At 36.8% G+C, this 15,285-nt stretch overlaps 1 protein-coding gene across 2 annotated transcripts in view; it reads right to left on the bottom strand.

Annotated features, from left to right (window-relative positions):
- Nucleotides 1-291: 291 nt before the first annotated feature.
- The window catches only part of LOC121313550 (syndetin), a 146,176-nt gene continuing 131,182 nt past the window's right edge, over nt 292-15,285 (bottom strand). For both annotated transcript variants that reach the window (XM_041246230.1, XM_041246231.1), the window contains 5 exons: nt 14,267-14,363; nt 13,850-14,008; nt 11,632-11,753; nt 4,140-4,329; nt 292-1,014 (listed from right to left, as the gene is read on the bottom strand). In XM_041246230.1, the coding sequence (XP_041102164.1) occupies nt 895-1,014; nt 4,140-4,329; nt 11,632-11,753; nt 13,850-14,008; nt 14,267-14,363 (688 nt within the window). In that variant the 3' untranslated portion in view covers nt 292-894. The remainder of the gene's footprint in view (nt 1,015-4,139; nt 4,330-11,631; nt 11,754-13,849; nt 14,009-14,266; nt 14,364-15,285) is intronic.

The following is a 15,285-nucleotide window of genomic DNA, read 5'->3' as shown; positions in this document are numbered from 1 at the left end:
TTCCTCTAGCATTAAGACTTAGAAATCTTTAACTCACAGCTGTATGGACTTTTTTGTGTTGATCAGTGGCAAAAACTCCTAATTAAGTCCATTTTGATTCAATGTTGTAACACAATAAACTGTGGAAAAGTCCAAGGGGGGGTGAATACTTTTGCGAGCCACTGTAGTTCTGTCCATTTAAGGATATATGTATGTATGTTCCCTTAAAATGAATATATTATTGTGCAGTCCCCTATAACAGATCCAATACCAGCTCATGCTGACAAATGGAAACAGATATGCTCCAAACACTTGATTTCAAGAGTATTTATTGTGCAATCATAATTTTGGTCATTGAATCACTTTTTACAGATTACATTAAACATACAGTATTATATTTATTCGATTCACTCACTGGCAATCTGTTATTCTTTAAGTTGTAATCATAAACAAGTCCAAATAATGATGTGCACCCTATGTATTAATTAGCATGGACCAAATAATTAGTGATATATGGTCAAAAAATATGAAGTGATTGACTCAAGAGAAAATACTCCTCTAAACTTGGACTAAGAATACATGGTTCCAGTTAAGACAAAACTCATCTAATAACATGTTGACCATTTTCTTATCAATACAAGTTAAAAATGCATTGCAATTTTATAAATCTACATGCACCTGACATTGTTCTAGAACACACATAGAGAATAGCTTGGACGAAAATAGGACATATAAAATGCAACAGGAAAGCAATTTACCCTAATCAGCTTTTAATACAGTATAACACTACTCCAAAAAGTTTAACATGCACAATACATCTTGATGTATTTTCTTAATTGACCATTATAAATCTGCTTTGCTGTAACCATGCCATCCATGACAGTTATGTTCCCACATTAAAGGATATTTTAAAAACTATCTTTTTGGTCTGTCGATGTCATCAATAGCTGCTAACAGTTTCTGTCTCGCCTTCTTGTTTATGTGGGATCCGAGGCAAACGCTCACCAGATTGGTCAGCTGCTTGGTGGAATATTCCTGGCCAAAAAAAAAAACACATTTGTATTACCCAGACAGAAAGGAACAAACTACTTTCTATTTTAACTAGGGAAAGCTATGGCATTTGAACTAACACATTATTTTTTCTTAACAAGAAAACGCAGTTCATCATCGTCATGTTTCTTTATTTTATTATTTCATGTCACTTGCAAGTTGTTTTTTTAACCATCTGTATAAACAGTCTAATAGGTCCTAATTTGTTCTCAATAAAATCACCTGTGGATGTTAAACATTTTAATAAAATAAATAAATGTTTGTTAAAATCGAATACAAGTAAATGTTTCTAAGTTTGTTGCTGGGGAACTGTATACATATACACAATTTAGTACAAACAGCAAGGCTTCTTTTTCTGGACATTAAACCACAGATTCTTACAAAATAAAGAGCTGCTTTATGATCTGTACAGATTTACCTTCAAAAGGGCAATTTAATCAAACTTATAGACTCATCCCTGGTCTTCCCCAGCTATTTTAAAATGTCTCTTTTGAGTTTCTGTGTAACGTAAGGCACGTTACTCTACATACACATCTAAATCCATTTTCTGCTGCTCCTCAGTTACTTGCCATTGGGGTCCTGAAAAAAAATGTAAGCCGAAACCAAAGAAGTACCATAGCAGCGAGGTGGGCTTAGAATTAGGTCTTTAAGGGTCATATCATTATTAATTACTTCACCATACTAGGACAAAGAAACACAATTTACAATTTGCCCAAGGTTCTCAGCAAAACCAATTTATTTGCATGAAAACTGAAAAAAAATCATGAATTGCAGTTAAAATTACTATTAAAAAGGCAGCATTGAGTACTTAAATATACCTTCTTAAATGCAGATGATAACAGAAAAAACATTCCCCTTACAATAGCATATTACTATTTGTGGCTGATTCAATTAAATGACGAACTGTTTATGGGTTAAACTTTTCAAGGGGCACACGTATTTCCATGAGTTCTGATACAAGAGAAAAGAAAGTTACTTGTTGGCTTCAGTCCCAGCTGGCAACATCAGTTAATGTGGTATAAAATACGAGAACAAACAGTTTCCCCCAAAGGGGTCCTGAGGAATTCTTCCATAGAGAAGCCTACCTTCTCCCTACCTAGAACTACATCTGCTTTACAATGCCAGGTACAGCTGATTTTTGTTCTAAAAGGCGAAAATGACTAATCTACTGTTGGCGCACGGTCTGTCAAACACACCAAAAACAGACTGTGGCACAATTACTGTATGGTGTCCACGATTATTCCCACAATTTTGAAAAGCACGCTGCACAATTTGCAAACTTATGGAAACTATAATAAGATCCAAAATGGAAAATTACCTATATGGTAACAGGGTACTGGGAGACAGTCAACATGGTTTTAGGAAAGGGAGATCGTGCCTAACTAACTTGCTTGATTTTTTTGAGGATGCAACATCGATAATGGATAATTGCAAAGCATATGACATGGTTTATTTAGATTTCTAGAAAGCTTTTGACAAAGTCCCGCACAAAAGATTAATTCTCAAACTGAACGCAGTTGGGATTCAAGGAAACACATGTACATGGATTAGGGAGTGGTTAACATGTAGAAAACAGAAAGTACTGATTAGAGGAAAAACCTCAGAATGGAGTGTGGTAACCAGCGGTGTACCACAGGGATCAGTATTAGGTCCTCTGCTATTCCTAATCTACATTAATGATTTAGATTCTGGTATAGTAAGCAAACTTGTTAAATTTGCAGACGACACAAAAGTAGGAGGAGTGGCAAACACTGTTGCAGCAGCAAAGGTCATTCAAAATGATCTAGACAAGATTCAGAACTGGGCAGACACATGGCAAATGACATTTAATAGAGGAAAGTGTAAGGTACTGCACGCAGGAAATAAAAATGTACATTATAAATATCATATGGGAGATATTGAAATTGGAGAAGGAATCTATGACTCAGAAATGTCTTCATCTAGACAATGTGGGGAAGCTATAAAAAAGGCTAACAAGATGCTCGGATACATTGTGAAAAGTGTTGAATTTAAATCAAGGGAAGTAATGTTAAAACTGTACAATGCACTAGTAAGACCTCATCTTGAATATTGTGTTCAGTTCTGGTCACCTCGCTATAAAAAAGATATTGCTGCTCTAGAAAGAGTGCAAAGAAGAGCGACCAGAATTATTCCGGGCTTAAAAGGCATGTCATATGCAGACAGGCTAAAAGAATTGAATCTGTTCAGTCTTGAACAAAGACGACTACGTGGCGACCTAATTCAAGCATTCAAAACTACATTCAATACCTAATTCAAGCATTCAAAGACGACTACAGTGTCGACCCAAGGGACTTTTTCAGCCTGAAAAAAGAAACAAGGACCAGGTGTCACAAATGGAGTTTAGAAAAAGGGGCATTCAGAACAGAAAATAGGAGACACTTTTTTACACAGAGAATTGTGAGGGTCTGGAATCAACTCCCCAGTAATGTTGTTGAAGCTGACACCCTGGGATCCTTCAAGAAGCTGCTTGATGAGATTTTGGGATCAATAAGCTACTAACAACCAAACGAGCAAGATGGGCCGAATGGCCTCCTCTCGTTTGTAAACTTTCTTATGTTCTTATGTTCTTAATTCATATCAATAAAATGAATTACTTGTTACTCATATCAGCACTGACAGCAGTCCCCCGTTTCTTATAATCAAAAACTATTTTGGTTCACTGCTTGTTCTTTAAACTCTAGTCAGTGAGTTACAATGTTCAAATACTACACTCTAAATCAAAACAATCAGTTTGCTCCTGGTACCTAATCACTTATTGTGCAGTAGGTCTTGTGGCCTTTAGGGCCTATCCATTTATTGCAGATGAGGCTGAATTCTGGAGGTCCACAATAGTCTAGCATTATATTGGTGTCCATACACTGTTCCAGTTTACTGTATACTAATGTCACTTAAATCCCAGAAAATATTTACAATACATTGAAGTGGTAAAACTTAAGATACTTAAGTTAAACTTAATATGGCAGAACTCATTTTTCATACTATTAGGGCAGGGTTGTTACCATCATTTAATCATTTTTATATTATGATTTGAGCAAGAAGATTTAGAACAAGCATGATGAGAATACAGTTAGTAGCAAATGATGTGTTACCCTGTGGTTCTTGATGAACTGTTCCATATCGTTCTCAGTTAGATAATAGGCTTTAATGTAGGTCTCCACAAACTCTTTATCTGGAATGGGCCTGATGTCGGTCAGCTTCTCCAGCTTCATTAAAAACTGCTGAAAGTCCAGCTGCATCAGGGCACGTCCTTCATTGCTGCATTTCTTGACATTAGCATAGCTGAAGAGGGAAAGAGAACACAGTTAAATGAAATACATTCAAATACATCCAAAGCCTTTCAGAAGAGAAAGTGAATAGGTCACTCAAAGCAGATCTGTGCTGACTGCCCATCCTAAACATCCTGTAAAAGCAGGTCCGGAATTTTTTAAGTAATTAATAATAACAGCAGGTTAGGATGTTAATGTCGCATTTGAGTACCTTAGCTTCATGGATACAGCAGGTTATTAAGACGCTAGTGTTTGCACATATCTTAATCCTGCACCTCAGGTGGTTGTTTGAATACCTATATACCTGAAACTAAGCTAAATATTTTTCTGATGTATAAGACACCTTAAAACGCCACATGATCACTATAGGCAGGGCTAATTGTGTCACCTAACCTTTTTGTAACTATTGGTTACAGACAACTTTCAGTTCCACCTACATAATAATGTATAGGTACACATGGTTCTCAAATATTCCATATTCTCTCTAGCTTATTTTTTTTTAAATTAAAAAAACATGTCTTGAATCCCAGCCACTGACTCACTGTGTGTGACCCTGAGCAAATCACTTAACCTCCTTGTGCTCCGTCCTTCAGAAGAGACATAAAACCGAGGTCCTATTGTAAGCCACTCTGCAGCAGCAGTTGTTGATTCATAGTTCACCCCTGAATCTCTGTAAGTCGCTTTGGATAAAAGTACCTGCTAAATGACTAAATAATAATAATATTATAGATGAAAAAACTCCAGAAGTCTCTTTCACTGTTAATTAAATGTATGACATTTACATTTTGAAACTGTGCAAGAACACATGTTCCAGTGTACAGAGGCTAATACATCTAGCTATTTTGTCCACATGGTATGATTTTGCTGGGGACAAACATTCAGATCAATGCCAAGATGCTGCTCAGTGTGATTAGGCACACAGCAATCCACTTTCTGTGTGTACTGTACAATCTGAAGACTGGTACAGTAAATGGTTTGAAAACTTTCTGAATAATCGCTCTCTGAAGAAAGTACATGCCTGTGGACACATTAGCATTACTTCTACTTTTACTTTTCAGTTCAGTGTATCTCTGTGTTTTCTTCCTCTGTACAACAAAGCCAGCAAGCAGAGCAAGAAACAATTTTGCTCACTGCATGCTTGTACTGTGCTGCAATGCCTCACACGCCGTCAACCTTAATGTGAGCTTATAATATCTGCATGGAATACTTTAAAACAACAAGAACAATAATACATACTGGGTCCGGCAAAAACATGAATGTTTCCAGTACAGTCAAGCCTGTGTTAAACAGCTGTCTTCATGAATCCCACTGCACAGGTAATTCATGTAAATCATTGCATTAAAGACCACATTTTGATGGCCCCAATCTGTTTAATACCTGAGACCAAACACCAATGGGGCACACGTGCTGTGCTACTGTACAATAATTGTTGATGACAGATTCTAAAAATATGTTCCAATGATTTTCTGCACATAAACCAAACTATATATATATATATATATATATATATATATATATATATATATATATATATATATATATATATATATATATATATATATATATTACACCAGATGGGAGGAATGGCTCACAGAACCAGTCTGACAAAGCTGCTAATTAAACACTGCAGTAGTCGCAGTAAGATTTCTTTAAATATAAAGTAGAAGACTGGTGGTGTCATTATGAGCAGGAAGCAGCTTGCAATGGCTCATTTCCATTTTGTACTTTATTATTCACTACTTATTTCAACATTGTTGCATTTGTGGGATGACAGAAGCCACTGAAAAACACCTAATTTTATTTTATAATCCACAGTTCATGTCGTTTTTTTTTTTCTCTATATAAGCTTTTCTGCTAAGTTTTTAATTCCTTGTAAACTTATGAAGCCTTGGGATGGGTGTCAACAGTTTAGTCATGTATTATTTTGTACCTGGATGAAAGGACTGAAACATCTGCTTTCAAAATGGGAGACAAGGATGAGGTTATTTACTGTTGCCTCCAGTCAAATATCAAAGATACACATACTTAGCTGGGCCCTAATCTTTAAGGTGTGACAAAAAAAATAAAGTAATGAAATAGTATTATGATATAGTATATCAAAAGAGCTGTTTTAAAATATTACTACACATTTTGAGAAAGAACATTTCACAAAAGAACAATTTGCAAGTGTGACAGAATAGTGTCAAGGCCCAGGCCAGCTCCTGGCAGGAATTCGACCCAGAGACAGAAAGCTGCAGTTTAGCATTGGTAAGCATATTTATTTAAACAATCAGGGAACGAGGGTCAAAATAAAAGGTTTAAACAAAAGACTAAACAGTTGTGGACAGGTCATATTGACATCCCTCAATAATGTTAATATGGTAACATAAATCAAAGTTTATGACAACACTTCCCTGATTGCCCTCAGTAGGGATAACCATGGCTTCATATTTTATCTAGTATATAACTTTTTCCACCCTCATCCTAACGAGGTCTACCAGCAATCAATTGTCAAATTATTACATACAGTAAAACCTCTAACCGATCCCCCCATACCTACATGCTGCACAATACAGTAATGCCAGACTGTCTATATGTGACAATGAGTTCTAGTGGTAAATCTCCCTCCCGACCTATGAGGGAGCTAAAGAAAGGGAGGAGAAGTGTCTGGAAGGGCTGGCCTGACAGTTCGTTTCCGGGGCTGGGAAGTCGGTCAGCCAGGAAAGAAGCGAGACTCTGTTGTAAGACCATACTGACCTGAAAGGTAAACAAGGGGCCGCTGAAGCAATAAGGCAGCTGCAACCGTTTACCAAGATGTCATACGGGATTGTATATAGGGGCCAGGGTAACGCTGATCTTTTCCTTCGTTTGGGTAAAGCTCAGCAGAGAGAAGGACAGAGAGAGGAGCTCTCATTAAAAGGAGACATGTTACATGTTTTGTGTTGTGTTTTGTCTGTGTAGTAATTGTCTGTGTTTTGCACCACCAGACAGTTGAAGCACAAATCCGGAGCTGTCGCCGAGGGTCAGCACGATCCATCACCACTGCACTACCATCACGAAATACCTGTGTCTGCACTCAGCACCAGCACGACTACACTCACCCAGGACTGGTGACCGTGTGTTCGTTTTTGTTCGGGACTGTGCCCTGTTTTTGTTATCCCCGCGCTTTACACATTGTTGTGTATTGCCAGGGATTTATTATTTTACAGTTACCAGACCTGGAATATAAATAAAAGCACTTTCCACCGGATTACAATTGTCTGGCTTTCACTCCTGCACCGCATCACTGCTACACCTGTTCTCCATTCACCATCCACTTTGCCACAATGACCCATTTTATTTAAAAGATTAAATACTTTTTGCCTAAAATTACAAGAAATAATAACTTCTTATTAAATTGATGTGGATGACTTGCACAGCATGGCATCAGCAAGCTTCAAAGTCTGGATTGTAGCTGCTGATTGCTAGTCTCAAGCAGACATCCAGGTGATTATCTGCTAATGTGAACCGGTACTTGGACTTGATGATCTTCATGTTTGAGAATGCTGACTCGCAGAGGTAGGTGCCAAAAAATGCTGTGAAATACATGGCACTTTCTCACACTTGGATATTTTTTCCTCCACAATAAGGTTCCAAAAATGTTCTTCTGATGCCCTAGATTGATATGGAGGTCGCTCCATGTGAAACAACAACACCATTTTTGATGAAATTTCTTCAACATCAACACCAAACGGAAACCACATAAACATTGCTACAGGTTCTAGCATTGCAAAGTGTTGGAAGAGCTTGTCAAAGACTGGTAATGCAGTACACCTGTTCAATATATCGATCATTGGTCAAATTTGCAACTGCTTTTCCCTGGCTTTCTAGTTCTGACAATTTTTGGGAAATTCCTCAGTTTGTGCCGCTGCAGTTGTGAAGAGAGTAAATTTTTTTTTTTTTAACTTTTCCTTACAGCTCTAAATTGAGTTTGTTCAACTGAGCAGTAACGTCATCTTCGAATTGCTTGCACTCAGCATCTCTTGAGGCCAGAAACTCCTTGATTTCAATCAACACGTTCCTAAATCTCTGCAGAAATGTTCCTCTACTCAGCCACCTTACATCCATGTGTCTTCAGCTTCACTTTCAGCCAGCTGAGACCTGAAAAGGCGCCTCTGAAGACATCTAGCCTGAATTGAACACACGATCTTGAACGCAACATTCAGCATTTTACCACACAAAGCCGTGCAATGCTAACTTTAGTCCTCATCATTTCTGCAAACAGCAAAGAACCCATTGGTATGGGCAGTCATGGCTGGTTCTCTGTCCGTGGTTATGGACAGAAGTTTGTAAATGGGCAACTGTGTGTCATTAATAAAATCCTTGAATGCCTGACAAATTTCCTCCCCTCGAGTTTTTCCTTTCAACTGTATAATTTTGAGGAGTTTCTCTTTAGCGGTCACGTCTTCAAATGCCATTCTAATGAAAATGCACAACTGAGATGTGTCGATCGCATGTACCGATTCGTCAAATTGAAATGAAAAGAACACACATTCATGTATTCCTTTAGTTGCTCCCTCAACTCCCCACCCATCACTTCTGAACACCGTGTAACAGTACTTCTGGAGAGCCGAATGTCCTTAACAGCTGAAATGATTTCTGTTTTTTTTTTTTTATATCACCAAAAAACAAATCTGATGCTATAAAAATGTTTTTTTTTTTTTTTTTTTTTTTTTTTTTTTTTTTTTTTTTCTCTCCACCCTCGAACGGTTTCTTGTGCTTAGCTAGTATGTGACTCAATGATGCAATTGTGGATGCATTTCAAGATTGGCCTTGTAAAGATTGATTGTTGGGAAGCAACTCTAGACATTTCCTTTCTTAGCAAGAGTTACGCTTGAATGGCAGATCAGACCCATGCATTTTGAAATTACAGTGGTAAAAAAAATAATATTCCTCCCACTCACTGTGAAAATGATACATTTTTTGGTTTCTTGCTATTTGGTACAGCACTCATATTAAGACCTTTACCACAGCCTTATAGAAAATAAAATCACATGTAAACATAGTAAAATATATATATATATTATTATATATATATATATATATATATATATATATATATATATATATATATATATATTTTTTATTTTTTTTTTTTTTTTTTTTTTTTTTTTTTACAGGTATCCCACTAAATCGCAAGTATTGTATCAACCAGTAAACTAAAGTTTGTGAAATCCTAGCAACGGCAATGGTGAGAGAAAGATATTATAACGGTGGTTTGGTAAAATTGTATGTCAGTCAAGCTGTTTTTATCTTATGGCTATGCAGTAGCAGTGGTGCAAGAAGCGGTAGGGGGCGGTGTGTGTAGACTGTTGAATTTGACCTGAGCTACAAAGTGACTAGAAATTGGAATAAACAGTAAATAATATGCCCAACACAGAACCGGGAGTGATAGCAAAGTATATGGTGCTTCAGGACTGTGTTATTGCCGGGTACCCATTTACCCTTCTTCAAATAACTTTCACATGAGTTTGGCAGCAGCACTTCCTGATTAGGCCGACACAGCACAGCATAGCCAGCCTGTTGAATACTCCACCCAGGGGATTGTCAGTTCGATTTATACAGCTTCAAAGACTGCATGGGAAGTTATATTGTGGGTTGGAGCTGTATTGTAAAGTGTGCATGACCATTGTAATTGTATATGTGTGATTTAAAAGTGAAACTGCGAGACAATAGAAGCAGCAACTGATAGCATTAGCTACTATACATACAACCTGAGCGAGATACAACACCAGAGAATCAATGAAGAGCTCAGCACCATCACCTTTTCTGATTATTGAACAGTAAACATGGAGACCAGAATCCCAGGAAGAGGTCATAATATGTCCACACTGTGAACTGGCAAATATGTTTTGAAATTTTCTGTGGTCTACTAAAAACAAGTTCAGGATTGTGATCGACCGCGATCGACATCCTCGACACCCCTGATCTAGATGTTCAGATGTCTAGGGCTGTCTTCTTTTTAGGTTTGTTGATGAAAGGTGCTGATTCTAGTATTAGCAGGCATATACAAATACATACCCTATGGCTACATACCCTAACCTACATATTTGGTTAAAACAAATGTATCCAAAGAAGTAAAAAGCTGACGGTCATGCCTGTTAAATTACAGTGTGTAGACCTAATAAAAAAAATGATGATGCTAAATGGATTAAAAAAGCCAAATGCAAAAGTATTGAAAGAATGATACCTGAACCATTGTGAAACTGAAATAAGCAAGATACTGCAGACAAATATCTGGAATCTGCTTAAAATTATGTTGCTTCTGAGAGCAGGTCAGTTTAAGGTAGCTTCATTTTCTGTATTGAAATTAGTTTAGTTTTTCCGATTATTTAGTTGCTGCATTCTGCCTGCATTTTGACTGAATTTAAGTTTAAGGGCCTTACGTATAGAGTCATATGTATTATACTAACGGGCTACAATAACCTGCTTACTAAACGTCAATTCTGCATGGTTTTTTGTGGAGGTTGCCTGAGTTCTCACTTTAGTTTTTTGCTTACATAAATCTTGGTGACATTTTAAGTTAAAAGTGTTTCCTCACTAGACACTATTTTAAAATGCTGCTATACAAATCAGTCAGTCACTTAGAAGCCAAAAACCATGAACTCAGACGTGATTTGCCTCCTACAACCGACTACGGGTACAATGGGGGTAACAGGAAAATAATAAATAACAAAGTTTAATACCTCTTATTCTTTCTACATTGTGTCTAATTGTATGATGCATTGGTACGAGTGGTGCAGTAACACAGTATTGAACTTATTTATCACAGTTAAAAAGCTAAAAACCCTGATGTGTGTAATAATGGTGTGTCCCGTACCAAAAATCGACTGGACTCCAAAACCAGATGAGAGTTGATAAAAAACAAACTGATCATAACTGATTTGCATCGCTAGGTTTAACTATTTTTTCTGTTACAATGAATTTTGGATAAGAAATAACATTTTTTTTAAATATACAGTTTTAAGAAAAACTGTAATTTTAGTAGTTTAGTAATTCATTTTAAATAAAAAAACATCAGAGGATCAAATAATTAAACACATTAAGCTCTTATCAATGCTGTCTCGTAATTTAAACAAGGTCATATTTAATCAAAGCTGCAAGAGGTGACAAATTAATCATGAGCACCAACACATGGATAATCAACATTTTGAATACACTTACATATACAATGGAATATTCGGAAGCCATTGCTGCTCAAGTACTGAAATACAACACGCTGCAATACTCTGGTTATTCACTTGCAACAACACATGCAATACTATTAGAATCACAAATAAAACAAGTTGTAATTTACCCTTCCACAAGAGTTCTGTTAGCCAGTCGAATGCAGTGTTCCCAAAGTACGTTAGACACAGACAATGGGATGCGCACCTGCCTGGAAACATCTCCAAGTCTCTTGTTAAACTGCTCAAACTCCTGAAAGAAGACAGACAACCTTGAATTATCATTCAACAATGAGGTGCTCGAAGCTGGTAGAAGAACATGGTTGGCGTATCAGACACTTGATTTTCTGTTGGTCAGTCAAATTAATAGACACCTGGGAAAACATGTGGCATAGTTACGATACAACTGGTTTAAGATGATCCTTTGAAAGTATAGACCTTTTCTAACATCACCAGTAGAGAAGGGTTCTTCTTTCGTGGATGACATTGAAAAAATGCTCAGGTGTGAACACTGTTTTAAAACTAGCATTCCCTCTAAGATTAATCTCAATGAACTTCAGATTAAAAACATTTTACCATAAAAAAAAAAAAAACATTGTAAAAGTTGACTTTCAAGGCATTTTTGTTGGGGTCTTAAAAGGAGGGAGTGACTAATACACTGGTGTGAGGTATGTACCAGTGTGTCTAATATTAAACTACTGTACCAGTGCCACAATGGGATTACTACAGCCACGGTTACGGCTCACACAAACTAAACTGTCAACAGCTTGATTTATTTTTTCAGGATCTATAGCATTCAGGTCATGTTGCTACGTAGAAACACAAAACCACTGTTATAATTAAAAGTTTTAATTTGTTACCCTGAATGTTAAACGCAAGCTTTCAGACTCTTGACTTAACTGTTAATTAAAATGATCCACAAGTGGGAATGTTACCTTATTTTTTGTTGCAAGAACTTTGAGAGCGTTGATTACATAGTGCTTTATGCACGGTTGATTCACGGAAAGTTACTTTTTTGCTTCACTATATGTACATTATAGAGAGGGAGTTATTTTATTCTGTATGTGGCGGTGGGCCCACCCCCTCCTTCATTTATAACACTCTTCGGTTACAACGGTCATATTGTATGTTCCCCGAGACCCACGTTATAGCGAGGGAGCACTGTGTGTGTGTGTCTATCTATCTATCTATACATATAAAAATTTGGAGGGGCAAAATATATAGTTTGACCCCCCCCCCCCCCCCCCCCCATTTTCCAAGGGGGCAAGTGTCCCTTCTGCCCTATGGGTTAGGGGCCTATGCATGCATTCTGTTCGGGGGATGAACATAACTCTTTTGACTGGACATGTGTTATTTCCTGTAACATGTGTAGCATGGGGGGCAAGATCTTATACAACATCTCAGAACCAAATCAGCAGCTACAACCCTCTGCAAAGCTTTTAATAGACACCAAGAACATAGCATGGTTGTTGACATGTTACAAGACTGATCCATTAAGATTAATTATTTGAATGTTTATTAGCCCGATACATGTAAAATAAACATAATGAATCAGGAATATTATACTTAGCATTTACAGTGCTATATATTCACTAATATCGAGAGCACACAAACATACACATAATTTTCTTTTACACAAGCAAGTTTTGAGAATAGGATCACCACTTCAGGTATACGCAGATATGCCAACCCTCCACTCTCTGGGGCACCACTGAGAACATGACATGGCGCTCAGTCTTTGGGTGCTTGCCAATCAACGATCAGAGAAACAATCACCTAGAGGACTTGATGTATTAGAAGGAAAAGCCTGCCACTTCCCAGGAACTTTAACAACACAACTTTCAGTTTTTATATATTTTTCATCATGAAATTTTATTTTCCATTTTTAGATCTAATTGTACTTTATAGGGCAGAATAATTTGATAGTCAACGTGTGAGGAAATAGAACTATTCTAATCATGTAAAAAATCATTGATGGTGGCAGAGGAGGCACTGGTAGATTTGACATGCAATGACCCATGATACATTTAAACTGAAACACTGTATTGAAAATGACTCTAAAACGTGCAGTGGATGCAAATGGAAGAAATGAGTTCCTAAGTTTACAGCAATTTAATACAGATTTGTTAAGTGACTTCTCAAATAGCGATTCAGCCCAATGAATCTTTACAACCTGTACAAGTTTCATGTAACAGCCCTTACAATTAATTACAAGCAGGCACTGTATTTATTCAAGTTCTAAACAAGCTATTCAAAATGACTATTTCACATAGGCTCATTTAATATTTGACTTACAATCCTATCTGAATGTACTGTGCCAAAAGCAAATGTTCTCCTGAGAAACATTACCTTTAAAAGGACATCCACATATATATTGTGTTGTGACATAATTTCTTTTATGTCCCATTTAACTCCAGCCATAAGTAGCAGCATCTGTTCATAATCTATGGCTTTGGCAGCCACAATCCAATAAATGGGTTTTCGCAGTTCACTGGTAGTTGATACAGTCTGTAATAGAAGTTGGAGAAGTATTTTTTATAGAGAGAGAGAGAGAGAGAGAGAGAGTTTAAGATAATCAGCATGTTCACTGAAATATATTATATTACTCCACAACAACACTAGATAGTGTAGACCTCATATTAAAGATCTTTTACTTTATTTTGTAATCTCTTTGACTACAAGGACCCTAGAGTGTTTAGATAAAAAGTCAATAGAAAATAGAGTTGTACAGTGGGTATGCGAGGTACTAAATGACAGAAGTCTGACCTGGGAATAGAACTGCTGAAGAAAGGGCTTCTTTGCCGCAGGAATCATAGTGTCAAGATGAGGCTGAAGACACTCAAACTGCTCCGCCAGAAACACCCTGCAAATTACATTTACATCAGAATTCTCCTTGAAACATGCTTAATTAAAACAACACATTAAACTGCTCCTCGCTACTGATGCTTTTGTAGCAAAAGTTTTGCTATTGCTGGATGCGAAAAAAGTTACAAGAAATAGATGTGGCATGATTCCAGTTCATTCAAATTCCTAGTACTTCTCTTGTGTACAGCTTTCTTCAACTCATACCAAAGATTCTCAATTTCATTTAGTTCAGGACTTTGACGTCATGTTGGATTGAGCTTCATCATGCAATACATGACCTGTGGTTGAAATAGAAACCCCAGTCCCATTTGCAGCCAATTCACTTTGAATATCTTTGACAGTCAATCTCGGATTGTTATTAATCTTGGGGCCACAAACAGGTTCAAGTTCAATTCCCACTAAAATCTTTTATTTTTAACTTAGATTAAGCAGTAGTAAATATATCAAAAAGTGGCACTTCAAAATCACATGAGTCTGACTTTACTTCAGTGAAAAATAACTACAATAACTTTCATAAAAAATGTATAACTTGTTCTTTGCTGATATTAATGTTCAGCTTTCATATCAAAACGTGTGTACTTACGAATAATTTAAACGCACATTAATTTAATAACAAACATTTAGGTATGTTATGTTACTGAATGACAAAAAAAAAAAAAAAAAAACAGAAATAAATGCTAATTGATAAAAAGGGCGATTCAATACAGTAATCCGGCCTAGCTATCCACTTCGATCAGCCTCTTCAGCAACGTTAGTTTATTATTGAACAGAGAAGATTAGTTCAGAGATTGTAGATCCTACCAAAGTTTTCATACACTGTGTTGTATGTGCTCCGTGCGCTGCCATTGCTGGTAGTGTCACGTGAGCTGTTCAGTGTGTTGATATGTAAATAAATCCTGTTCGCCTGCAGGGTGTATCAA

This window comes from Polyodon spathula, chromosome 3, assembly GCF_017654505.1.
Source record: "Polyodon spathula isolate WHYD16114869_AA chromosome 3, ASM1765450v1, whole genome shotgun sequence".
NCBI classification, from domain to species: domain Eukaryota; kingdom Metazoa; phylum Chordata; class Actinopteri; order Acipenseriformes; family Polyodontidae; genus Polyodon; species Polyodon spathula.
This window is presented reverse-complemented; position numbering and strand designations above follow the sequence as displayed.